At 40.0% G+C, this 26974-nt stretch overlaps 1 protein-coding gene across 3 annotated transcripts in view; it reads right to left on the bottom strand.

The window, feature by feature from the left end:
- The window catches only part of PDE1C (phosphodiesterase 1C), a 291755-nt gene that overhangs the window by 248965 nt on the left and 15816 nt on the right, over positions 1–26974 (bottom strand). For all 3 annotated transcript variants that reach the window (XM_009568489.2, XM_054060642.1, XM_054060646.1), the window contains exon 2: positions 5960–6010. In XM_009568489.2, the coding sequence (XP_009566784.1) occupies positions 5960–6010 (51 nt within the window). The remainder of the gene's footprint in view (positions 1–5959; positions 6011–26974) is intronic.

Raw genomic sequence — 26974 nt, 5'->3', positions numbered from 1 at the left:
TGCAAAAACAGAGAGCGAGAAGGGAAATAAATTCAAAGGCCTATCATTCAGTCTTTCAACAGTCTGGAAAACAAAGACAGTCTGTTACGTTTTTACCTTCACATCACCACAGTTTGCGATTAAGCCTGAAAACCTCAAATAAAGCTCAAAGTGGAAATAAGCACTAACATTCAGGTCATTCCAAATCCAAGACTCTGTTGCTTCGCATAAAAAGATTTAATTACAGAAAATGGAGTTTCCAAATCACAATAAAAACCATCCTTTTCACGCTATATTTCAATTATAGCTTGGGATGCATTGACACGGCTGTATTTTAAACAAAAGAATTACCACAAGGAGGAAACCAATAAAATATCAATCATTGGCTTTCTTAGATTGAAGTCAGTAGTGGATAAACTATAGATAAAAGATATCAATGAAGGTCTAGTATTAGAAAACCTATTTCTTTTCTGCTGAAATTTCTAGTTTTCTCAATAGACATACAAATGCCAAAATATTTGTACAGATTTTTACATTTATTTAGAAGTGTCACCAGGTGACTCTTGCTTGTCATTCAGAGAACCCATCCTCATCTGTAAGACTAGTTCCACTGACAAAGCATAATTAGCATCCTTCAGTCAGGTCTCCTCATCACCTTGGGGGAGAGAATACATGACTTACATTTCATAAAGCTTAAGTATCTGTTCCATATTTTCAAAATTTCCAAATGGTTTCTGAATAAACTAGGCATTTCTGAAAATCCCAGTGATACTCTCATATTGAACACCTGTGTCACATTCTAACTTTCAATTATTATAGAATATACCTGAATGAGTTAGCAGATCTCAAGAAAAACAGTTAAGTATCGAAATACTAATTACTTAGGTTAAGAGACTTCCCACAACAGAGGCGCAGCAAGGGTTAACCTTACTGGATTCCGAAGTAATAAAGTATACAAACTCTGCTGGTACTCATTCTCCATGGGGTTTTTATCCATATGCAAAATCAAAAAAAAAAAAAAAATTAAAATCTGACAAATGAGATATTTCTAAAGTCAGCAGCTGATTTTTATAAGAGACTGTCCAGCTGAAATTTTCAAATCTTTTCCCTTAAGCATTCAGCCTTAATTGTCTAGCAGAAACAATTAAGAAACAAATAGTGGATGAGAACACATGGATTAACGTTGACTTTTTGTTGCAGTACACACCAAATATGCAAGAGAAAGCCAAATAAAACCAATGTTATCTCATGTCTCCTGGGAATACATCATGAGAAGCTATCCTGTTATAAGCAATAATATCCCTATATCCTAGGCTGCATCAAAAGAAGCATGGCCAGCAGGTCGAGGGAAGCGATTCTGCCCTTCTACTCCTCTCTTTTGAGACCTCATCTGAAATACTGTGTCCAGATCTGGAATCCTCAATGTAAGAAGGATATGGAGCTGTTGGAAGGGGTCCAGGGGAGGGCTACAAAGATGATCAGAGGGCTGGAGCACCTTCCCTATGAGAATAGCCTGAGAAAGTTTGGCTTGTGCAGCCTGGAGAAGGCTCAGAGGAGACCTTATAGCGACCTTCCAGTACCTGAAGGGGGCCTACAGGAAAGCTGGAGAGGGGCTAGTCATAAAGGCTTGTGGGGACAGGAGGAGGGGGGATGGGTATAAACTGGAGAGGGGCAGATTTAGGCTAAACATTAGGAAGAATTTCTTCACCATGAGAGTGGTGAGGCACTGGAACATGCTGCCCAGGGAAGTTGTGGATGTCCCATCCCTGGAGGTGTTCAAGGCCAGGCTGGATGGGGCCTTGGGCAGCCTGGTCTACTGGGAGGTGTTGCTGCCCATGGCAGGGGGTTGGAACTGGATGATCTTTAAGGTCCCTTCCAACTCTAACTATTCTATGATTCTATTCCATGATTCTATGATCTGCTGCAGACTATTTTGCTAGTTGTTTTCAGTGTCATGTTTTCACACATCCTTTATCATTGAAGGACTTGCAAACTTCTAGCAATACCGCTGTTTTTCTTCTTTCGACTGCCATGCTAATTTCCTCAAATTACTTAATTTTACTCGAATAGCTAAATATTTGCTTTACCTTTTTGTAAGCTGAAACGTAAAGGATGTAAGAATATGAAATTTGGCAGCCATACAGGCCACCTAAGGTAGAGTCAAAAATACAGTATGCTGAGGGGACAATTTATTTTGCAAAAGTATTTCATGGTCATCACAGTCAGAACCAGAAGTTTAAGTTTCTGTCAAGATATGGTCAAAAAAGAAAAATAAGTTGCCAGCCAGCCATACACACTGCATGCTAAGACAGGATGGTATGAACAAAAACACTTGCAGAAAAAACTGCCATGCATTATGACAAAAATATTTTATGGAAAAGAGGCTTTCTGAAGCCACTTTTATAATTTTGAGATTTTCCCCTGAAACTACTCCAAGGAATTTGCTGAGTTTCCAAAAACATCATCTTCTCCCTGTTTCCTCAGCTCTACCCTTTCTTGCCTTCTACAAGTTCTCCAGCTTCTCAGCTGCAAGACAACTCCATCGTCCAGGAAAAGGTTGTAATAGTCTTTTCTCTGCACTTACAATTAGCTTGCTGTTTGCGCTGCTACTGAAAACCAACAGTGACAGGTTTACTAACTGCCCCAACAACCATACAATAGCACAAATCAATCTCCTTCCTTCCTCCCTTCCTTCCTCCCTTCCTTCCTCCCTTCCTTCAAAAGTAGGGCAAAGAAAACCCTCAAGTACTTGTTTCAGTGTGTGTGTATATATATATATAGGGTTTTTTCCCCTACTTTCTCTGCACATCACCTATACATCTCTCTAGCATGGATAGCCATCTCATGAAGCTTTCCCCTATGATTAGGTATAGATTAGACCCAGACCTGCTTGGCTCTTCTGAAGATATACAGCAGCACATCAGCCAACTGATGTGAATTAATCAACTTCACTACAGCAATGAAATGCCTACCTGTCCTCAATAGTGTTCAGCCTGCCCAGAGCTATGCTCAGGTGAAGGGCATTTGACAAATGATTTTTTTCTCTTTAAGAGGCCGGCCTGAACTGACACCAGCTAAAAGCATCCAGCTGCCTGAAATGCTGAAAGCCTGATGAAGTTAAATACCCAGAGCCACAACTGTTCAAAGACTGATGGCACAGTGGTACTTGTAGCAAGAAAACACAGTGAGATACCAGGCATGTTAATTGTTGCCAAAGAGAGCAGTAACCTCTTAAATTCAAAGTCTCCTAAATAGGTTGGAATTTGACATTTAAGACTGCAGAAAATTAGGTAGCCCTAGTATTGGAATAAAAAACACTGAATTTTAATTTCAAATCTTTGTGAGCAAGTGTAAACATTTAAAAAATACTTCTCCTTCATTTTATGGTACCCCATCAAAGATGATTACAACTGAGCCAGAGGCAAAGGTGAAATTGATTTAGGTGTTATAATTTAAAAAGTAGAAATCTGCTTAAAGAATCTGCAGGTGGGTATTCAAATACTTTGATATAATCTAAAAACACTGTTACATTGGAAGCCTAACTACCCGGATCATTGATAACCACAAAACTATCATTCCCATTGCCTCACTTAACAACACCAACAACCTTTCCCTCTTCTTTGTTCCTGACCTTAAAGGGGAAACAGAGCTCAGGAGAGCTGTGGACAACAGTTAGGATAGTCACAGCTTATCTGGGTTTCTGTAGGTTATCTTGGGTTTGGTTGCATGCCCAGGAAGTTAGGTCAAATAAATAATGTCAGCTAAAACGGGTACAGTTTGTTCAGTGACAGCCCAGATGTGATCTCAATGAAATCTGAAGATTTTACTATTGAACTCAAATGGCCGGCTGTTACAGGGCAACAGAAATCCTGTTCTCTGTTGTGAAGTTAATTATTAACTTTGAATTAATTGTTTAAATGAAAGTGAAAAGCATGATCCAGGATGATACCCAATCTCTGGTTTACGACTCAGATGCAAGGATAACTATAATAATCCTCTGTGTCTTCAATTACTGCTTGAATTCTTGTCCTCAAATGCTGCAGAGCTTTTTCTGCCATTCAGTCAAGATAGTTTTGAATGTTTGATCTGCCCTCCACTGTTTGCTCATTGAGTCATGGTATGGTAAAGTAGGTTATAGGACTCTCAGTATAAATTTGGGCATTGTCCATTTAACTCACATTAGCACAGCACTTGCCTCAGACACTTCTCTCCTTCCCATAACACGGATCCCATTCTAATTTTCCTTTCCACTCCCGAAGACTTGTGACCTTACACTGCCCTGATCACACAGTCATCATAAGTGATACCCTATGAGAGTCTTGCTGGATCATTAAATCCTCAACCTGACTCCCAGATCACCACATATAGCTCCTAACAGTGAAGGTCTGGTTTACACTTTGAATTACCACCCTTTGTTCATATATTATGCCTCTGTGATTATTTCCCAACCAGGCTTATCTGTGTGTTCCTCTCTGCATTGCATTTCTGTTACTGTCAAACAGCCTGTGGCCTTGATCTCACCTCCACGCTTAATCCCACGCATCACCAGGTCATACTCTGACACCTTTTAAGGGGGCATTTTGTGCTTTCATTCAGCTGATAGGGTCTGTCAGTCTGTTCTTTTCCATGTAATGTCAGTCACCCCTAACTCTACAAATAAGGCCTAGCTGCCTGGTTGAGAGCCAAGATAAAGCAGGAACATAAACTGGTTGTTCTTGATTCTCAGACCTGCACCCTATACACATTCACCAAAAAAAATATTTCTTATGAATGTCAGAATCAGAACCAAAATGCCAACTGAATTCTAAATGTCGTGACATTACTCTTGACTTGCTTGTCAGACATTATTGCAGCATCAAGTCCTCACAAACCAAATATCCAGCAATAAGCAGCACTTCCAACTCTGTACATAGTACTCGGGAACCATAGTGGACAAAAAGCAGAGAGACAAAGAAATTGAAAATGTTTCAACTTGCATTTCTTTCCTCCATTATTTCCTTTGCCATATTCGTTTTCAGAGCTGAACTCAGCAGGACTGATTAATAGAGCCTCTTTTTAAGCTTTACTGTCTAACACATGAAGGAGAATAAATCCTATATCAGGAGTAAGGAGTGCCAGTGCAATTTTGTGTTGGTCCTGTTCAATCTGCTCTATCACCTTGTTAGTGAGTATATGCAATAGATTTTACAGCTAGAGACAGCAGCTCCTTCTACATTATGCACCCTACCTACCTATGTGAGGTATGGCATGCTCAGAGTGCCATCCTGTGCCTGTGTGAAATACTGCACCATAGATGTAAATTTTGATGTTTTGGTCTCCACCATCCGTGATGATGGCACATGCCTCCTTTTAATGATGAGAAGGGGATGTTTCCCTGCTAAGTGATCACAAATTATCATGAAACTAGGAACAGGATTTCCTATTTTCCTCCTCGCTCTCATATATTTTGTTATGTGGTTTTTTTCAATATTCCGTATGGTCAAAGTCATAGTAAGTTGATGTCATATTACCAGACGGATCCCTCTGTTTCATTCAAATTTGAGTCACTTATTTCAAACCCAAGCAGTACCTTTGGTTCCTAACCTTGCTCTGTGAAGCAAAAGGTGATAGAAGAGCTATCAATAAGGTTTAATTTCATTTTTTTTAATCTTACTTCTAAGGCTTGACCCAAATCGCTTTGTAGCCACTGCAGTCAACTTCAGCTGGCTTTGCAACACTTACATTATTACAACTTTTTATGCTTGAAGCAATACTAAGGCCACAAAGCCTTCCATTCTTCTAAATTTGCATCAACTCTGTTCAGTAAGACTGAAACTCTGTAAACGATTTTTCCAACTAAGTACTATGGTCCTTCGGTATTATAAATGAATTGCAATAACAGGGCAGACATAATATGAGCATAAAAGGCTTATTAAATGTGTTTATTTCTACACTAGATATAGAAATCAACCAGTTAAAATAAAAAAAAAATGCTACTTACGAGCAAATCGTGATAGTGGTCGTGCATTTTTGTCTCCTGTCTCATTTGCAACTGAAAAGAGAAAATACAGAGGAATAAAAAGTGTTCAATTTAAAAGTTACATTAAAATTAATGATAATAGCAATTCTCAAGCATATAGTGGAGAGAAGACTGTAGCAGCAGTTGCATATGTATATACAGGTATACTCAACAGAAATATATAATACTTCTCTCAATGCCACCAAATACATTACTTTGTATGTTTGGCTTTGAGACTCAACAAGGTGGACCACAGGCAGCTGCAAACATTGTCTTGTCCACATAATAAATGGATCATAATTGCCTAACATTCAAGCACTAGCCATTAATAGTATGTAGCAATATACTATTGCAGTCCTCCTTATAAGTTCTAATTTATATTGGACTTTTTTCCAAGTCCTAAATGAAACATTTTATTTTTCCATTTGCATTACTGAGTATTGTAAAAAAAAAAAAAAAAAAAAAAAAAGAAAAAAATTAAGATTATTGCACATACATGAGGAAATGCACTAGCAATTCTGGAAGATCAGAGGGTCATTTAATAGGAAAATAAATTAAATTTAAGGATCTGTGCTAAGGAATCCTCTGATATTTGGAACTGTATATAGATATCACCTAGGATAAAAACAAATCATGGTTTCTCTGCCTTTGATTAATACTGGCATAGCCCTCAACGTTTCTGTGACTAAGCCCGTGTGCAGTTAGTCAAGAGTACAAACAACTATTTAGGGTTCCCATAATACTAAACTACAGCTGAAAATAAAAGATGAGAGTTATCAAGGAGAGGAATTACCACCCATGACTGTTTATTTTTTGTAGCTACAGTAATTGTAAGGAACAGCATTGATGGGTGCATAGGGAGAAAAGCATATTATAAGCGCACACAGAAACCTTGCCAATTCCTTGTTTTCTTTAAAAATGCTGTATCCTAGAGTCAAGACCAAACAAGCTAAGAAATCCCACAAAAGGATGTAAAATATGAGCAGAATGGAGACTCACAGATTCCTAGCAAGATGGTGTTAACTAAGCTATAATCTACTTTTTGAAGCCAGAAAAGACTTTTGACAAAATTTAATTCTTCTGACAAGCCTTCAGGTTGTCACTTGAAGTTTGGCTTCATTAAAGACCCATATCTAGCTTTCTTCACTTGCTCTCCGATCTTTACCTGTTGATCAAGGTGGCTTCAGCAGTCCCTGCAGTGAACAGAGACTCTCGCGAATTACTGCCTCATTTTGCTGCCGTTAGCCAGTAGATGGGGTACTTAAAGCACCGGTGCCTCTGTCAGCCCAGGGAACTCTCCAGGCTGGCTGGAGAGATGGCCCTGAGGTCTTCAAGGTCTTACAAGACACCTTTCCTCGGCTTGAGTGTATCACAGGCACCTGCAGCATAAACCCCAACCAAACAACCTCTTCTGGGGCATTGTGTGCAGAGCGAGTGTGCAGAGTTAGGCAGGTTCAAGCAGTTCACGGTTCTGTTTCTGCTTCTGGTGTTGTGATGGTGAAGGAGAGGCAGCAGCATCCTCCACGGGGCAGGGATCAAAAGAGCTGGATACAGTGAGACCAAAAACTACTCCAGAAAACACTGTTATAGCCAATACATAAAGGTCAAGCAGCCAGTGATGCTGGCTCGCACCAGGTAGGCTGAGAAATTACTTGCCGGGCTGGTTCCTTCTGGGGTCCCAGGCATTCCTCTGTACTGAAGCAGAGCCTAGAGAGATTTGTGTCATGCATTGGTGTCTAAGTTGGGGCATCAAGTGAGCTATTACCTCAATGAGGAAAGGGCCTACCAAGGGTTTTTTAACTGTGCTGTTACCTCTTTAGTGTATTGAAGTGACAGAGCCTGATCGACAGGCCTAAAGCAATATATGTGGCCGCTGGACGATTCGTATTGCGTTGCTATATGTGCTGTTTCATCTGTAACCTCTCACATTACTCTTATTGGGGGATTATGCTGTGCTGTTCTTGGTGCAGAGAGCATGAAAAAGAGAGGCGGTAAGCAGCTGGGGCCAGAAACTCTGCTTTTTTCGGTGATGTGATTTGTTTATTCAACAATATAAAAGCTGAACACTTTGCAGCAGTGGTTGGAGATCTCACCAACAAGTGGATGCACTGCATATGATTTCCCAGTTGTCAAGCTCTCCAAATCTTTGCTGCAGAAAAGAAAGAAAGAGAGAAAGAAAGAAAGAGAGAGAGAGAAAGAGAGAAGGAGAGAAAGACAGGAGAGAAAGGGAGAGAGGAATAGAGAGAGAAAGAGAGAAAGAGAGAAAGAGAGAAAGAGAGAAAGAGAGAAAGAGAGAGAGAAAGAGAGAGGGAAAGAGAGAAAGAGAGAGAAAGAGAGAGGGAAAGAGAGAGAGAAAGAGAGAGGGAAAGAGAGAAAGAGAGAGAAAGAGAGAGAAAGAGAGAGAAAGAGAGAGAAAGAGAGAGAAAGAGAGAGAAAGAGAGAGAAAGAGAGAAAGAGAGGGAGGAAGGGAGGAAGGGAGGAAGGGAGGAAGGAAGGAAGGAAGGAAGGAAGGAAGGAAGGAAGGAAGGAAGGAAGGAAGGAAGGAAGGAAGGAAGGAAGGAAGGAAGGAGCCACCCCAGTGTCTGCAGATCTGGGTGATGATGATGGGACAATTGGTGATGTATCTTTTATAATTACTCTACTTATTCTCTTGTAGCAATGATTAGATGCATTGCCTTTAAAGCCGTTATTGTTAACTTTTGTTAACAAGCTGTTGTTGATCACAACTAATCATTTGTTATCTTTCTTGCTGTAATAAGTTGAGTAAAACTTGATTTCACAGAATATTCAAGACTTTGGGCTTTTATGACAATCATCTTTTGTGCTTAGAACCTTGTGGTAAAACAAGTATTTTCTCCACTCTGCCGGTAAATAGCACTCCCTGGTCACCAGCAGCTTCAGGTGCACACTCCAGCTGGATGTTGCAACAAGAGTTTCAGAGCACTCCACACAGCATCTGTCTCTGGGCAGGTCAGTTCTCAGAATGACAGCATCCAACACAACAGGTGTCATTAACCCCCCCAAAAAATAAGCTTTTTCTAGTTTCAGTCCACATACATTTGTTTTCAATTTTCAGTACTTTCCATATATCAGATTGTGTTGTATATGGAGTAAAGCCCTTCCACCTGGTCCACAGCCACTCAGATCAAAGGTGCAGGTAGAACAGCAAAGCAATGAGCGGGACAGCAAGCACTGGGGATATTGATCCTACATTACTAACAAGATTCCTGGTATCAGGCAGCTAATTGCTGCATGGGAATTGTCTGGAACCAATGAGTTGTGTGCATAGGTGAGATCTTGTGTTTGATCAGTCCTGCAGTCAACAAGGGAAGGATTCAGAGGTAAAAGTATTTCTGTGTTTGCTCTGTGTGGAAATCTTAGAAGATTTTACTTTGTGCAGTTTTCAGTGTGGAAGTTCTGCATATTGCACTACAACTTCCTGGAAATCTCTAGTGCCTCTCATTGCATTTATAACAACATCTTCCCAGATCAGTTCTTTGATTAACTTGGATCACTCCTATGTAAGTTCACCATTTGCCCACTTCATGGGCAGGCTTCTTTTTTTAATGTCTGCCCTGTTAAACTGTTTCCTACAGCTTTTCACATTTTCTACAGAAGGTATCGATTTCATCAGCACGCCCCCTCAGCCAATTTACCTTTCAAAGTTTCTTTGAAAACTTCTAGTACAATGCAAAGAAGAATATACCACTCTGTAGTATTGACTCATAAAGACTGACAGACAAAAGCCTGTCATCTATATTTTGCCATTAAGCAGCTGAGAGGCTGAAAAAAGCAAGCAGAGTATTTTTTACGCACCAGTAAACATATTCTTTCAAGGAGATTTTTCTTTTCTTAATCAACCAAAGGGAAGATGAGCTTAACTGTATATTTCATGTTGCTAGTAAATTTGTCAAAGTGTTAGGAAGTGGGGAAGTGGAGCAGATAAACTGATAACACAGATATGTAGATCAGTTTATGTTGAATATATAATCTACACCAACTCTTCTCTGGGATTTTTCTTTGTCTTTATTTTCCCCTTCACTGCCACATATTTTGAATAGTAGTCTTGTAAAAAATAAACCCTCTGGATTGCACTAACTCTTCATCTCCTGGTAATCCTTTCCTCTAAAACTCAGGAGAATAAGACAGTACTGTTACTGCTAAGATAACTGTGTCTGTCTACTTTTTACAGACAAATCAAAGATCACCTCTGGGAAATTAATCGGCTTTTGCTCTCAAAGACTATAATGCCATTAGACATTTGATAAATTTATGAAGCTTTATCTTAACAGTAGCTTAGGTTTTATGCTTACCTGTCTTGTATTATGATACTTTGCCAGAACCTGATTGCAGTGTCAGTTATGACCTATTGTTTAATTTGTGAAAATTTATACCAATTTGTTCTTGCAATAGAAGTATTTCTTTTTTCTGGTGCTTAATCGTCCTCTGACTTGGGCACAGAAAGATTGATTTGCCCCCTTTCACCATCATTTTATGCACTAAACACACCATAATCATCTAGTTTTGTTTTACAGAGTAGGTATCTTCACATCCCCTCCCCATCTTGAACTTCAGTGCCAATTTATTTTTCACAGGTATTGCATACAGACATTCAAGAGGCCTTACTCTTGCTTTGTCACACATTAGTTGTGTGCTGTGACACAGCTCTCACAGAACTAACAGACTCTCAGTTCATAGCAGAATGTTTTTATTATTAGGCCCTTATCTGCATCATCTTTCACTCTGTAATACTTAATTTCAGTCCTTGTTGTGAGCCCCATCCTCTAGGTCACATGGAATTTACCATGAAATATTCAGATCAACCCCTGTACTGGCAAAACTTTATCTTGTCAGCACCAATCACCATCACTTTCTCTTTTAATATGTCACAGCCATTAACAAAACTCCTACCCAAGATCAATCCCACACAGGGATCTGAAACACAATAGTATTGAAGAAATGCTTTCCTGGTGGCTTTCTGACCCATTTAGATGCTAAGGTTCCTCATAAGAAAACCTGTGCTTAGGGAATTTTGAATCCAATAGGGAGACTAGAAAAGTCTCAGGCTTTACAAATAATGCCTCATAATAAGGAAAATTCTGCTTCTGAGGGGTTTTATCCAGCACTACATAAACTGCAAGCACAGGAACTATACAGCCAGTACACAAGTGGGCCAGAGATTATTCAGGCTTCTCCACAGTGAGTCACCCAAAGAGTTTTCTATAGTGCTGAATCCCAGCACCATGCAAGAAATACCAGCAATTCAGTAATGATTTGAAATGCTTGTGCTGTAAACATCGACAGCATGGGCAGTATAAAGAAACCCTAAAAAAGAACCAGTGGGGTCATAAAGTTACAATAATATGCAGCAACTTCTTGCTGATAAAAAATATTGAATAATTCCACTGCCACTCAGGACTTAAGATTCTAATTAGTTAGTATGATTAAGTAATAAATCAGTTACACAGATGGAAAAAGGCACAATATGCATCTCTTGGATATGACCTGAACATCACAAAACACATTCAAAATGGGAGCTTGGTTCCAAAATACTCCTGAAAGGCAGGAAACCACAATCTTCACTTACAAGTAATAACCAAGAGGTGTATGCCACCCAGCAGTTCCTGAAATAACTTCTAATGGATTTTTGTTGCTGCTGTTTGCCTGGCACTGTACACCAAATATTGCCCTTCTTCATTAATCGGGAGAGAAACACTGTGCACAACTGATGATTCATTTTCCTTATGAAAAGATCCTTACACTTCAAATTCTCTGTATCTGTGATGGGAAAGTTGCTTCTGCATTAGAAAACACTTTGTTCCCTTAGACAACTGAAGAGAGTCACTGCGTCTCTCTGAAGGGGCAATGACTCCATGCACACATTTCAGGGCTTCTGACATCATTGACAGCCACAGAAATGCTTTCAGAAGGGCAAGGTGTACCCAGGACAATTGTAACAGAGAAACTGGTGCAAAATATCTGTGTGAGAAGAAGCAAAACTATTCAATATTTTAGTGATCGTCAGCTAAATTTTATTTAGCAGCAGTTTTGCAAACATTGAACCTGTAAACCCTGGCCCTGTTGGCACCTAAAGACTGGAGGGGCCCTGATTTTGGAGGTGAAGGAAAATAGGAGCAAACACCAGCAACTGCCTAGACCAAAACCACCTTCCTTGCACCAAGCCCCATGTTAAACACATTCCCAACCTAGAAACTGAAACACAATCTTGTGTAATCTATTTAAATTATTAACATATGTTCTGCCAACTGAATAACTCCAGCTCTCCAAGTTTAAAGAACAAATGGCTCTGGTCACACAAGATCCAGGCTGCTCTCATTTCCAACCCCTGCCATGCTGGTCAGAGTACAAAGAGCACAGCCCCTTTGCTTCCCTGGTCATACAGAGATGCATCTACCTCTGGCACAGTCACCAACAGTGTGTGATGGATCCATAATTGCTTGCTAAGAGCCTGAAAATTGCTCTCAGAAAAGTTGTGAATCAGGAGATGATGGAAAAGGAATTGTATAGATTATAAAGTTTCTCCACTGCAAGATGATAAAGCTGCCTTATTAACCTGGAAATGTCCAGGCTGATTTTCTGCATTTAACTAAGATTTCTTACTTCTGGTAGCTCTAACAGATTGCCTGTTGTTGCACAACCACTTGCTTTTTTCTCCTGAGGGTAACTACACATCTGGAAAGCTTGATCTAGGTCATATATTTTTGTGCAGTGAATCTAAGACAGATTGATGGGAATCATTAACCATGGGGCTTTCATAAAAGGATTCTGCCTGTGAGGGCTACCATGACTTCTAGCTCACTTTCATTAGAAAATACATCACATGAACAATAGCATAGTGACCAGATTATGGGTATCAGATGTGGTAGCAAGACATTGTCCTCACTGGCATACCCTTGCCCAGCAGCAGTCCTCTGTCTTCAAGCTTCTTCACCTGCTTCTCCATTGTTCACTATGTTTCACTCAACTTGTAGCACTTGAGTGGAAGTACAGCCATCAGTGGATGAGCCAAATCACTTTTTCTCTCTCACACGCTGCAGCTATTACTCTTTTTTAGTTATACTTCCCCTGTACAAAGACCCAGGTACATTCCTGCATAGCGAGAGGCCATCCTCCCTGTGTAGAAGCAAGGATACAGGAAGTAAACCAATTGTTTGTGCCACTGCTTATATTACTACATAAGCAATTGGTGTCATAGGACACCCAGATATCTCAGTCTGACTAGGACACAGAGAAAAAATGGAGGAAATCAGAGTAAAAAATCTGCAGAAACTTCTTACTCCAGTACTTTCCTTGAGACACCAGTTTTCTTCTCTCTCCACTCTATTTAAGTCTGGAAAAGCTATCTCTCCCCAGCAGAAGAGGGGGAAACCTCTGGCTTTGGCTTTGATCATCTAATCCAAGAGGCATGTCCTCCACCACAAAGATCTAAAAAATAAGCTGATCTTGCACTTCTGGCCACCACCTGAGACAGACCACTGTACTACATATGCCTTAGTCTGGCTCAGTTCAGCAGCCCTTACATTTTTTTAAATACTGGCTTGTGATTCCGATATAGCCCTTACATATAGTCACCAATTACGATGTGGCTACACATCAAGTTATAACATCCCCTTGTACAGGTGGACACTAAAAGCATAGCAGCTCTGATTTTCAAGTCCTTTGCAAGTCAGCAGAAATGATCTCTTTTCCTCAGGGACACCAGGTCAAGTCCTGATGAAGCAGCATACACTTTACTGGACAAAGCTCACAACTTTGGGCATAGACTTCAAAAATTGAACAACAAATAACAGAATATATACAGCTGCCTGTACACGCATGTGACACTGCCAAATCACTATTTCATAGCTCAAGATAATGGGCTGAGGTAGTTGAACTAGATGATTATTGCAGGTCACGTCCAGCTGAACTATACTACGCTACACTGTTCTGTTCTTCTTCCTGCCTCCTCCTTACAGCAGTAGTACATGCAGAGGAAACCTCCGATGGCATCCTAGCCTGCACTAGAGGAAGACATTGAAAGGGTGACCATCTCTCAGCCTAAGCATTAGCTTTGCCATGTTGTGTTACCTTCCGATGGAGGTAAGAGCTGTGGATCATCTTGAGATAATTGCACCAACTGAACAAATATGCACAAAGTATGTGAGATGTGCAGTTTTTTAAAACCTTCTGTGTTCATCCCAGTTCAGCTGAGGCTCCACAGGATGGCAAAACCCCACATCTCTGAAACTAGCAAGTCTCAAAGATCAAGCTCTCCATCTGAAGCAGCGCATGCTTCCTGCACCACTCTGCACTTTTCTCTGCTCCTCTTTGCTCCTCTGCATTTCTCTCTGCTCCTTTGTGCTCACCTTCATATTCCTCTCTGCTTTTCTGCATTCCTCTGTGCTCCTCTACAATCTTCACTTCTCACTGCTCCTCTGCACTCCTCTCTCTTTCAGTGAAGGCCTCTGCTCCTTTGTACTCTTCTGCCCTGCTCTGCCCTTATGCTCCCATTGCTGCTCCTCTCTCCTCCTTGCTGCTCCTCACTCATCCTCCTCTGTGGTTCTCTGCTCTCTTCTGCTCCTGTTCTCATATGATCTTCTGATCTTCTTTGTTCCTCTCAGCTTCCCCCCCCACCTCTGGTCTCCCTCTTCTGTTCCTCTCCTCACCCTTCTGCCCTCTTTGTCTCCCCTCTGCACTTTTTTTCCATCTGCCCCTATCCCTCACTTCTTTTTTGAAAGCCTAAGCTACTATAAAAAGTTTTAAACCCTAAAATACGATAAAAGAATCTAAAATTACTTGATATACCGTAAGAGCCTAAAAAACACTGAAAACTACCATGAGATTAAAATAACTCCAAAACCACCATAGAAAGTCTAAAAATAAACCAAACAAAATAGCAAAAAATGTGTCAGAAAATAACCTAAAATAACATAGAACAACGAAAAAATCCTTCTTAAGATATTGTTAAACATTGCAAGAAAGACCTGTAAAATACCATAAAAGAGTGAAAGATAACATAAACACTATAAAAGAGTCAAAATAACCTGAAACAAGCACAAAAGCAACAGGCAAGAAGTTTGCTGAAAAGACCCAGAGGAGCCCTGGCACGGAGCTGTGCTCAAAGCTACAAAGGAGATGAAAAAAAATCCCTAGGGCCCCCCTTGGAGCCTACCTGGAGAGTTTAGGAAAGTTTCCTACCCCTGGATGTGGGGCACGAGGGCCACCTTCGTGGAGCACAAGCAGCAGGAACCCAGCCACAATGGCACAAAGGAGTCCTGGCAAGGTTCTGTGTTCAGCGCTGCAGAGGAGGCACAGAAACCCTGGTGACACTTGCTAGTTCATTGTGGGGAGCAAAAAAACCTTTCTTCTCCCAGCTAAGGGTCACAACAGGCTATCTTCGTGGTGATGAGCAGCAGCCACCTGACACTTAAAAGCAACTGCGACTCTTTAAGAGGCCTTATGCTCCTGTAAGATAGCTGCAAAGAAGGACTGAAGATTTTGCTTTTCATGTGCGCGTCTGGCACCACCTGCAGATATCGGTATGATAAAACTACTAATTATGTTATTCAGATACTAAAGAACATTTTTTTAATGTTTAATTAATAAATGGAACTATGAAAAAAAATCTTCTAGCACAGACATAGTATTGAGTTTGCAGAACTGATGCACACAGTGCAGAAACCTGCCAGACTACATCTGTTCAGTTAAGGAATCTCAACATTTTGATACACTCAGTGGGATTGAGGCAATCTGTTGCCTGTGTCCAAAGGTAAATCTGAGACATCAGCAAGCAGAGCGAAGCTGGAGATGAATTCCCGTGCCATGAGTGTCCCTTGTCCAGAGGGCTTTGAGGAAAAAGTATTAAGTAGCAAGAATTTCAAACAACACAGGATTCATAAGCTAAAACCTATGCTTTGAGCTACGCTTGAAAACAAACCAGTAGCCAGTGCCAGACATTTTAAGATCGTGCTTTACTCTCTGCTGAGGGCTGTGCAAGGGTAATGAATGTTGACACAGCACATTATGAAACAATTACCTATGCCTGTACTAATTGCCCTGGTATACCATAGGTGACACAATCTTGCAGAAGGGGTAGCCAGGCATGTCCTCTGAGGAGCAACTGAGGGCTCAGGGTTTGTCTAGTTTGGAGAAGGAGGCTGAAGGGCAGCTATGTTTCTTTCTACAGCTTCCTGAGGAGAGGAAGTGGAGAGTGAGGTGCTGATCTCTTCTCTCTGGTACTCAGTGCCTGGACGCATGGACACGGCTTTATGCACCCATCAGAATAGGTTTGGACTTGACTTGAAGAACCATTTCTTTAGGAAGAGAGTGGTGAAACCCTGGAACAGCCTTCCTGTAATGCCTCATGTCTGTCAGGGTTTAAGACTTATTTGGACAATGCCCTTAATACTATGCTTTCACTCTTGATCAACCCTGAAGTGGTCAGAGAGTTGGACTAGATGGTTGCTGTAGGTCTCTTCCAGCTGAACTATGCTATTCTAACTAAGAACAGGAACAAAGAAAAAGAAGGATTTTTTTCCATTTTGTTGGAGTTTGACAAAATTGGATCTCAAAAAGGTGTTGTCAGTAAAGGGAATTACACAGCCAATAGAGCTTCTCAGGGGAAAAAGAAAAGAGGAGTTTTGAGGAAGGTGTGTGACGGGCCCTACGAAAATCTTTCTAAAGTGTCTATGGAAGTTTCCCATGGAAACTACAGGCATTTACTTGAAAGCTACAGCTCTTTCAAGCTGGGGCAACTTTAAGCTTTACAGTGAAAACTTAGCATTTCTCAGAGGAAAAAAGGACTTGTACAAACTACGTTGAAAACTCAGCTTCCTGTTAAAAAATGTCTTTTAAGGAAAATGCACAAAGAGGCCACAACTGTGCAATGGCACTAGTCTTCAAGTTAATCTCAGACAAATACCAGTTCACAAGGAAGCTTTCTACGTGGCTGTCAGATTTATGAAATCACACCTGGCACATGAGGCTCAGATTGAATCCCATCCTACCACCACCTTTAAGACATTTCTTTTACTCATGCTCTTATGCTTCACAAAATGAGCTTGCATAAGTGCTACCAACTCAAAGTCAGCATCAATTCTTTTGATAAAAATAACGTGCTGTGATGTCTGAGTAATCATGGTTAAATTATACCACCGCTTACATATGGTGCTGTAAAAATATTCACCTAGTGGTTCCAATGTAATAGAGCTGCTTTATGTAATAGTTAATATTAACACCCTTCAATAAATGAGAAACACATAGATCAAAATACTTTTACAAGGGAAAATATTGTAAAGACTGTACATTATAAATAAAAAGGCAAACTGCCTCAAAGTCAGGAGGGAGATTCGAAAGTGCTTCTTTACCGAAGGGATTTTGTCCAGTCCTACTGAAGCCAACTGAAGGGAAGGTCTGAATAAAGTCATAGTCCTTCTCCCACATCACTCTGACCATTCACTGCGATCCAGTGCTTAGCCCTGTTCCTGAAGAGTTTCCACTGCAACTGAGTCAACCAGCAGATGCTACAATTATTTATAAACTTTAGCTCCAAGTCTCTCCTGTCATTTCCACATCCACTTTTCCCCTTTTTAATAATGGATGAATCATAATCAGAAACCACTCTCCAGTCCATGAACAAATTAACATAGCATAGACTCGCATAAGTACACAGATGACTATCATTACATCTGCCTCAATATTAGAGGGATTAGCACTGTAAAAAATACCTGCAGTAAACAAATATTCATGTAGCATTAATTAGCATTTTCATTCCAGTACACACATTATGAAACAATATTACTGTGGTAGGAAGAAATCAGCAAGGAAGACTGCTTTGCCACAATATTAATACCTTACATTATAGTGCAGTAAAACTGTGCTCTTCAGACTCTCTGACTTGGAAAACAAAACAAACAAACAAACAAAATTCTGTGGCTTTAAAAGGATTGCAGTTTTGGGTCAAAAATGCTGCAGGAATTGTAGCATAACCTTGAAATAACATAAATTCACTGTGCTGATCCAAGTCTATCTAAAAATATATTCACCATGGCCAGACCAAGGGCTCTGTGCTTTGCCTGGCTAATTCAACAGCAGGGCACCCTTCTTGGGAGAACCAGTAATTCTCAAATGTAGCAGTAAAGATGGTGAGAACAAGGCTACAGAGACTTGTGTTAAACTGAGCATACGAAAAGGAAGGTATAATACCTCCCTGAGCCTCAAAAGAATTTCCACAAAATCATAAATATTTCTGCTATGACTTCAGGAGACAATCTTACAGTAAATTACTCCTAACAGAATGTTCAGTTGCCTTTAGGAATAAGAATGGACTCTAGTAATCTCTCTCCTTTACATTCAGGCTCTAGAAAGCATGCCTGAGAAACAGAGGAAAACTGGAGTGAAGAGACAGGGAAGATGATAACATTCACAGCACTGGCACTCATTTGACCAGATCATGACTGGCACAGTGTTAGTGGAGGCGTAGAATAGATGTGAAAGCCTTAGACATTTTGGACCAGTGGGTAATACTGTAAGAAATAGGTGAGAAGACTATGTTCATTTTTTTTCACAACACAATAAAAAGTGAAAATAAAATATCAAAACCACCAGACTGAAAAGATTTCCATCCTACTCAAGTTATGAGAGGGAAAAATCCTCTTAGGAGACTGAAAGAGATGTAGTCTATAAACATGCACATCTATTGTTCCCAAGCCCGTCGTTCAAAACTTCTGTCATCAGTTTATTTTCTCCCACAGGTCTTCCCCAATTCAATAGATTTCACTTCAGTGAAAACTACAACACAAAGCTGACATTTGTTGAAGACAGGCAAGGCTGAATGAACTCTAGCATGGCACTGCAGACCAATCTAAACATCATCCTTACTCATGAATTTCCATTCACCTCAGGGAAAGCAGAACTGCCTCCGAGGTGTGGGAATAATAAAGAAAAAATTCTGCTTTCAGTTGCACTGAAAAAACAGGCTTGCAGAGGCACTAGTGGGAGGCCTGCTGAAAACAGAGGGGCCATATGGGAATCATTTGCTTTCCATCACCTAGAAAAGGAGCATCTTTTCTACCATACAAGTCACACCCACCTTTAGCACTGCTGCTTCTTAATAGCAGTCCCACTAATTGCAGTGTTCTGGGCATCAATGAGTCTGTTCTATTCAGAGGGAAGAGTTACTATGCTTCTGAAAGCTCAGATCAGGGCTTTTTCTGTATTCCATCATATAAGGGGAAAGAAGAACAAAACCTTAAGAAGCGGGAGAACCTGTTCAGCTTCATCACTTCACTGACACCCCATGGGTTTGTTTATTTGAGTATACAATCAAGAATATATTCTAGGTGTACCCAGATACAAAAGTACCTCCTATAATACCACAAACTCACAATGATCCCCCACAGAAATGTACACCTGCAGCTCAACAAGTACCAAGGGTGTTCAGATTTGGGTTGTCAGCTCATTATGGAAAGGATAGCAACACATTGTGGGCATCCAGAACTTAAATCCCCTGAAGTTTGAGAATATCCACATCTGGGCATTTCATGCCCTGATTCCTACATTGCTAAGACTGATTTCAAAATATGAAAATCTATTTCATAGATTTGTGGATTTCCATAGCTTGTGGATTTCCTGGAGTTTGTGGTTGCTAATAGCGCAGCAGATGCCAGGAAAGGCCACCAGAGACATCGCAGAAACATTCACAAGCCCTGTGTGAAGTAATTTGTGTTGTCCCATGAATAGTACTTCATAATGCACTTTCTCCAATTCTAAGATTTTTTTCACATTGACTGTGATGGCATATCTCTCCAGCAAGAACTAAATGCAAACAGTGTGGGCTTTTGCATCCTGGGTCACAGATTTTGAAATGCAGTTCCTGGGTTTTGTCACACTCGAGTGTCTGGCTTTCTGCTGTGGTAATAACTATGAGGAAAGAAATCACCGTTTTTTGTACTGGGAGACAACACTTTGCACTTTCACAGCAATTCACAGTGCTTTGGTGCTTTTGTGCCAGGAAGAAAATTAAAAGGACATGATTCAACTGTCAAAACCCTACATTTCCTTGCTTGGTGAGACTTCCACAGCAGCAGTGTGGTGCTCCCTGACCGACAATTACTCCTGCATGGGGCTTGACCCCCTCCCTCCAAGGCTTCTGGGATGCATTTTACCCCTCTTCTTTACCCCTGCCATCACTGGGCAATGTATGGAGCAATCCAAAGTGTTTCATTTACAACAGAAAAAAAAAAAAACCAAAAAAACAAGTGAGGGGAATTAAAAAAAGGAGGAAGAGGAATAAGTGCTGCCACTGATTAGAGATGCAGACCTAGGAGAACTGTGTTCCATCTGGAAGAAAGCCTGCAGCCAACTACCCTATTCCCCAGTACCCTGCCCTAACACTGTGCTACTAATCTCTTGAGGCTTTTCTGAAGATACCCGTTTGTGGCATAAGTAGTATCCCTGGATTCGGGCCAGGATGTAGGCACAGTAATTCAGAAGGAAATCAAAAATCTTAAAATTTGACACCTGAGACACTTTCAAAGAGCAATTCCCAACTGTCCATATTAAGATTTCTGCACATATAATCAGTCATAACAGAATTCTGTCTTCCGGACTGTAAGTATAGATATAACTGATTAGTAACTGAATACTTGAACCTGCAGTGTCTTTTCAGTCTCAGATGAGAAGTTTCTAATGGACTCATCTAATAAATACACTTTGAAATGCATCTTGAAACACAGAAATTTCAGCAGAGCCAAATATGAAAAGCTGAAAAGCTTATAATCTGCACAACAGAAGTAATTAACTTTTTTCTTTCTTTTGATATCTTATGAAAGAATCAAGTGACACTTAATTGGGTAATCATTGTATATTTTGTAACTATTTGTTTTAGACGGAGACCACACAAGTCCCCCTTTATTAAAATTTTACATGAGAGCATAATGTAATATCACAAGAAAATATAGAGTCTCAGATTTCTAAATGTAACCAGTCTGTTCCTTCAATATAAAAAGTCACATGAGTTAGTTCCAGATGGTGACATTTGTACAAGCAAAGTCGTTACAAAACATGAACCTCAGTAAGGCATGCTGCAACCGGCATTTAGATTGGTCTGTGCATGTACATGAACACTAATGTACACATGGAACAGTTGTATCTTAGAATTAAAATAGCTAAAAAACCCCGCAATATTAGTCTTTAGAGTGCTTTTGTCCCTTTCAGAACAACACCATTTAATCAAAGTATAAAAAAATCGTACTACAAGTAATGCGTTTATAATACTAACAAGCTTCCAGAAGGCTTTATTAGTTTGGTTACAACAGGGTCATAACAGTAGCAGGAGATAACCTTCCAGCCTGAAGCTGGCTGGGGTCATCCATTTCAGAGCCACCTTGAGTAAGTGTGCATACAACTTCATAAGCATTCACTGAGCTAAGTCCTATGGGCCACCCACAGAAGGCACCTGTACAACTGCACTAGTTGTCTCCAAAACTCCCAGCCTGCCACTAATCTGCAGCATCCATAGCCAGAATAACAGAACATACCACATTTAATAGCCTTTGACACATAAAGCATTTCTGTTTGCAATGCAACAAGCTGTGCTGCAGTCCTGGAAGCAATGTCACTGCCCAAATCCATTTTCCCTCAAATTTCACTAGCATCTCCCCATTCACTGGTAAAGAACAAGAACTTTCTGGGCCTCTGTGGAACAAAGCCGTTTCAAACTTGTTATGCATTCACCTTTCTGAGTTCTTAGATTGTGCTAGTAATTTCAGTAGCATCCCTTCTTCCCACCCTGTTTTCTCTACAAGGAGGATCCAGACTGTAAAGCTTTATTCCATCTGACTTTCTAAATGCTGATGCATAACAGCTGTGAACTGTTAGGGAACATAAAACTCAGTGTTGCAGTGCAAGAAAAGTACCCATAATAGGTAAAGACCAGGAAATCTCTATTATGTAGTTTAAATTTCAAAATATTTCATAATATATGCTGCTAGATTTTGCACTCACCCTCTTCTGCTCGCAGACTCAGGCTCTGAACACTCCTGAATAGAAAAAGGAATTTAAGGACGTAAACTCTTTAAGAAAAAATAACGACAACATGACACATTGATTAGAACTTACACCAAATCACAATATGTTTTGAGCTAGCAATCCAGAAGTCAGAGATCTTAACCCCTGGTCAAATTAAAGTAAAGAAATGGGCAGAAATGTTATACGCCTTCATTGTGACCAGGTTGTGCAATTGAACTCTAGGTCAAATGGATAAATAGTAGAGGACAATGGCCAAACCTGAAATGACATTTTCACACTTTTGAATAAAGATGCTGCCATTTGGGAAAGCATACTGGAAAACAAAGTTTTAGAGCCAAAATGTCTGAAGCTGTTAAAAGCAGAAGTTCTAATAGGATTCATAATTTACAGTTTTGTAAATAGGAAAATGTTATTTTTTTTTTCTTCCTAGGAGAAAATCAGCTGTACTTGCCAGGCTGAAAACTACAGGTTGAAGTAGCTCTGTACACAGCAGAGTAACAGCATCCATGTTTGCTGTTCCAATTCCTAAATTTCCTTTCAGTGACTCCACTAATAAGTGGCTTTCTCTGTGAATAGCAAGTGGTCATTGCAATTAATGTAGATATTAACTATTAAACCTATGAGTACATGGAAGATGACAGAAATTAAACCCACACAAATTAGTTGGATTCTTTTTAATTATTTCACAGGAAGCAGGCCCAGACTTCCCACCACACTCTAAAATCATTAAAAGAATGACAAATGTTCTTGGTTTGCAAATGATGCCTTAATGAAAACAAAGCAGGATCAAAATGCACTTTCTTGTTACAGCACCATTTGCTCCCTAGATGTTGCTTTGTGAATGGAAGAATGATATTCAAACTTCACCCTTAACAAAGTTACTAAAAGATCCCAGCTACTGAGCAAGGAACAAAGCAAGCATCACACAACTGGATTCCTGCTTTCACCAACACTTTAAGTTAGCATTGTGATCAAAAGTAACAGTACTATCCTTTCATCTCCCATTTATTTCCAAACCAGCATCAAGCTCTTCCTTACAATAAGGAAAGAAAATTTTATCCAGGGCCAATCCCTAGCTCTGGTGCTGTGCCCAGATGCAGCACCGTATGGAGTGCCGAAGGTGATGAGGAGGCAGAAATATACAGCTCGTTGGAGGGAGATGGCAGAACTACTTCTTTCAGTACCAGAGGCTTGAAACACCTTGAATTGCTCAGGAAATTTTGGTCTGAGTCACTGACTTATACCACTAGAGGGAGGGGAAAAAAAACCCCAATAGACGTAGTAAGCACATCCACTGTCACATTTCAAATAATTTAACAGTCAGATAATCCTGTTACTACAACAGATGGACTAGAAGAACAAGAGAGAAGTATTAATTGCTTTTAGAAAAGCACCATTGCTGATTGGTTTGAACTATGTGAAACCTCCCCCTGATGTGCTGTTAAACACTTAGCTTGTAGATATTAAATATGTGATTTTATGGCTTTTCTGATATTTTAACTATCTTCCTCAGATTTTATTTCCATTCAAAGACTGTATTACACTTCTCGCACTCTAGGCAACCTCCTCCACTCAAAACCGGAAGAAAAAAAAAAAAAAGAAAAAAGAAAAAAAAAGAAAAAGAAAAACTGTTTGCTTGTATATCACTATATCACTGATTCAGTAAATACCTTTCTTAAAGCAGAAGGCTGGAACTTGTTTGAGTGCTGGGAAGCGAAACAAATTGTGGAGGGCTTCCACAAAAAAAAAAAAGTAGATAATCAGTACTTCTCAGTGAAGCATCACTATTTCACTTATCATTATTCTTGGAAGTGTTTCACCTACTGCTTTTGTCTAGTTCAACCACTTTTCCTTTCTTTTCAAATAACTTATGTATTTCAAGGCTGTTATATGCACACCACTGGTTTTATCTTTTCCAGAATATATAATCATACATTCTACCTTTTTTTCCCTAAAAGCACATTTATTGGATGTCTAGATTGCAAAAACACCAGGGAAGCGAGGGAGGCATCTCTTCAGACCGAGACATCTGCAAGTGCAATGTAGTCATCCAGGCTACCTTTACAGTCAATAGAGAGGGCATGATTCAGCTCAGCCTAAGACTGAGGTCTAAAATAGGTCAGATGTACAACACCTACAAGAAAGTATTTCTCTATATTGATTATAAAGGAAGCTAACATAATTACCTAGGATGCCTTAAATTAGGTGAAATCCTGTCCTGACCTGGTTTCATCTGTTCTTTGTACAGATTGTGTTTGAGGCTCTCTCTTTGTAAATAATCAGGTTGTGTAAAAAACAACAATAATATTACGTGAGGTTATACCTACACAATAGGAGTTTTTTGACCTCACAAATACCTGATCCACTGGAAAAAATTTCCTCTTGGAGACGTTTTCAAAAAGACTCATTAAAAAGTTACCATGGAAACATTTTTTTTTCCATTGGTAGAGCACAGTTTGACAATTAGCTCTTGTGGGTGTGACCCATTGGATTTGAACTTTGTAATACTAGTAAATGAGGCCTCCTGCGAATTTCTCACAGGCACCTTTATTCCCTTGCTGAACAGCAAAAAAAGGAAAGAATGTATGCTGCTGTTCCATGAAAGGATGAAATAGAGGGTTCCTAAAAAATATATATATCAAAAAGAAAATCATTGAGTTAAAGTTATGCCAGACCAGAAGCACAGCCTCCAATACAAAGTAAGGTTTGTGTTTTCCTGTTCACTAAAGGAACTGTTTTTAAAAATAACTGAATTCATAAACATCACAGAGCAACAAAGTAATCTCACCCACACCTACCTGCCAGGTGTGATATAACAGCTTGGTCATAAAACAGTATGATGCAGCAAATCAAATAATTCTCAAGCATGGGGGAAATGCAGCAGCTGCAGAACACTTTATCAACAGGTACTTAAATTGATGCGATACAATGGCATGCTTTACTCATCTAAACAGGCACTTTTGTCACCTGGAAATACAAGACTCATGCAAACAATCTATATCAGTACTAAGATACAAAAGCAGGTAAAGCTTTGGGAAGGCAAGTCCTGCTTCTAAACATCATTGAGGCAAAGTACTTAAGGACTTGTGTCACACCTGAAAGCAGAATCTCAGCTTACATATCACTGGGAGCTTTTCTAAATGTCATCCCTTAAGAAGACAGAGAAGTACTTTTCTGATAGTCATCAACAACATCTCATCTCATTATGGTCTTAGTGCAGTCAGCCTGTAAACAAGTTGTTCCTGAAGAATTAAGAAAGCTAGGGCCCTTGCATCCATAGCAAAGTTAACTTAGGCTGCTGTGGTAGTGACAGGAAAATTCAAAGAAAAAAAAAAAATCAAACCACGGTACTTTGTATTTGCCTTTTACTCACTTACCCAGATTTTTTCAGCTTCCCTGTAATAAACCCCTGTACTGACACTGCCCAATGTGTGCCATAAGATAGAACAAGGTATGATAAGAGGTCAAGCAGTATTAGATTGATTTCATCAACAGCAATTACAGCCCAGATGTGTACATCTTCTATCCAACAACCCCATTTCCAAAGCATAACCCAACGCCACAGTAGGTTTTGTGTCCGGGGAGGAGCTGCAGTACTGGACCACAGCCTAAAAATATATTTTTATGCTAGTTTGTTTATGAACAAAGATGCTACACAATAAGGAAAATGGCTGACAGCTGAAAATATTTAATTCATTCAGCCACATATAATTAAAAATAGAGTCTCTAAAATCACTCTGTGCTACAAGGAACATAGTGGATAAATATTGCACTACTATTCCTATTAATTAATGCTATTTCTCCTGTCAAAATGTGACACTTATCATCTCAGACCACATATGAAAGACTTTTAGGTACAAGGAGTCATGGCCGAGATAGCTAACTGTAGGCCAACTTGGCATTTCCAGCAGTAGATTCTGCCCACATTTTCTCTGACTGCGTTTATTCCAAAAGCCAAATAGAAAAGAGAACACATTGCCTCTGATTTCAGTTGAGTTCATTTCAAACCAAGCAAGAGATAACTGAGAGAGGAAACAGGCATTTCCAACTTTTCTTTCTCAAGAGATGAACTCACTATTTTCTGTGTTTTGCATCTTTTTGTTTCCAGCCTCTTATTTTAATTTTTAAGCTGTATGCAACCCTGGAATCATTGTTCTGTCCACTCAGGTTTCCATCAGATATCTTCCGATGCATGGACAGGTAATACCAACCAGAGAACAAAAACATGCTGGGAACTCTGTCTTGGTTACCAGTTCCTAGGAGAGTTCACTTTAAAGGTACTCCAAAACATGCAGTCTCTGGAAGATTCATTCACAAAATATTTGGTTTCACAAGGCAACAATCCCATTGTTTTCAATAAGGACAGACTATATACCATTTCCTTTGCCCTTCTATTTCAGCCTGCAATCCCAGGGGGATCCAGGTTTAGCATTCTGGTTGTGAGTAGGACTCCTGAGGAAGTTCCTGTGACGCCTGCTTCCCACCCCTTCCAGGCAGGGTCTTCAGGCATCGTCCAAGCTCAAAAGTGACCCAGAGCACACCTTGATAGTACTTGAAGAAGTCTATGCCATGAAGCCCATGCCTTGTTTAGCTTTTCCTTTGGAGAAGGTGTATCTACTTACTAACACGTAATTTGCCCCATTCCTCTTCCTCTACATATCACTTCAAGTGTTTCCACGTGAAATCCAAAAAGCCAAGGGGGCAAAAAGGTGTAGCAAGGAAGGTAACTAAGTGTAAACAATGCCTTTTCAAATAACCTTCTTTTCCATTTGGACCTTCCTGAAGTCCCAGGTCCTCACTGTCATATACCACTGCTGAATTGGTGCACAATTGCTGTGTAGTTCCTTTATCTTCCGCTACTTCCATAAATTCACACAAATACACATATGCGTATTTAAAATGAGGCCTTGGAAATTCCTTTCTTTCCCAAAAACACCAGCACGTCAGCTGCACACTGACAGAAGGACA

This window comes from Cuculus canorus, chromosome 2 (genome assembly GCF_017976375.1).
Source record: "Cuculus canorus isolate bCucCan1 chromosome 2, bCucCan1.pri, whole genome shotgun sequence".
NCBI classification, from domain to species: Eukaryota; Metazoa; Chordata; class Aves; order Cuculiformes; family Cuculidae; genus Cuculus; species Cuculus canorus.
This window is presented reverse-complemented; position numbering and strand designations above follow the sequence as displayed.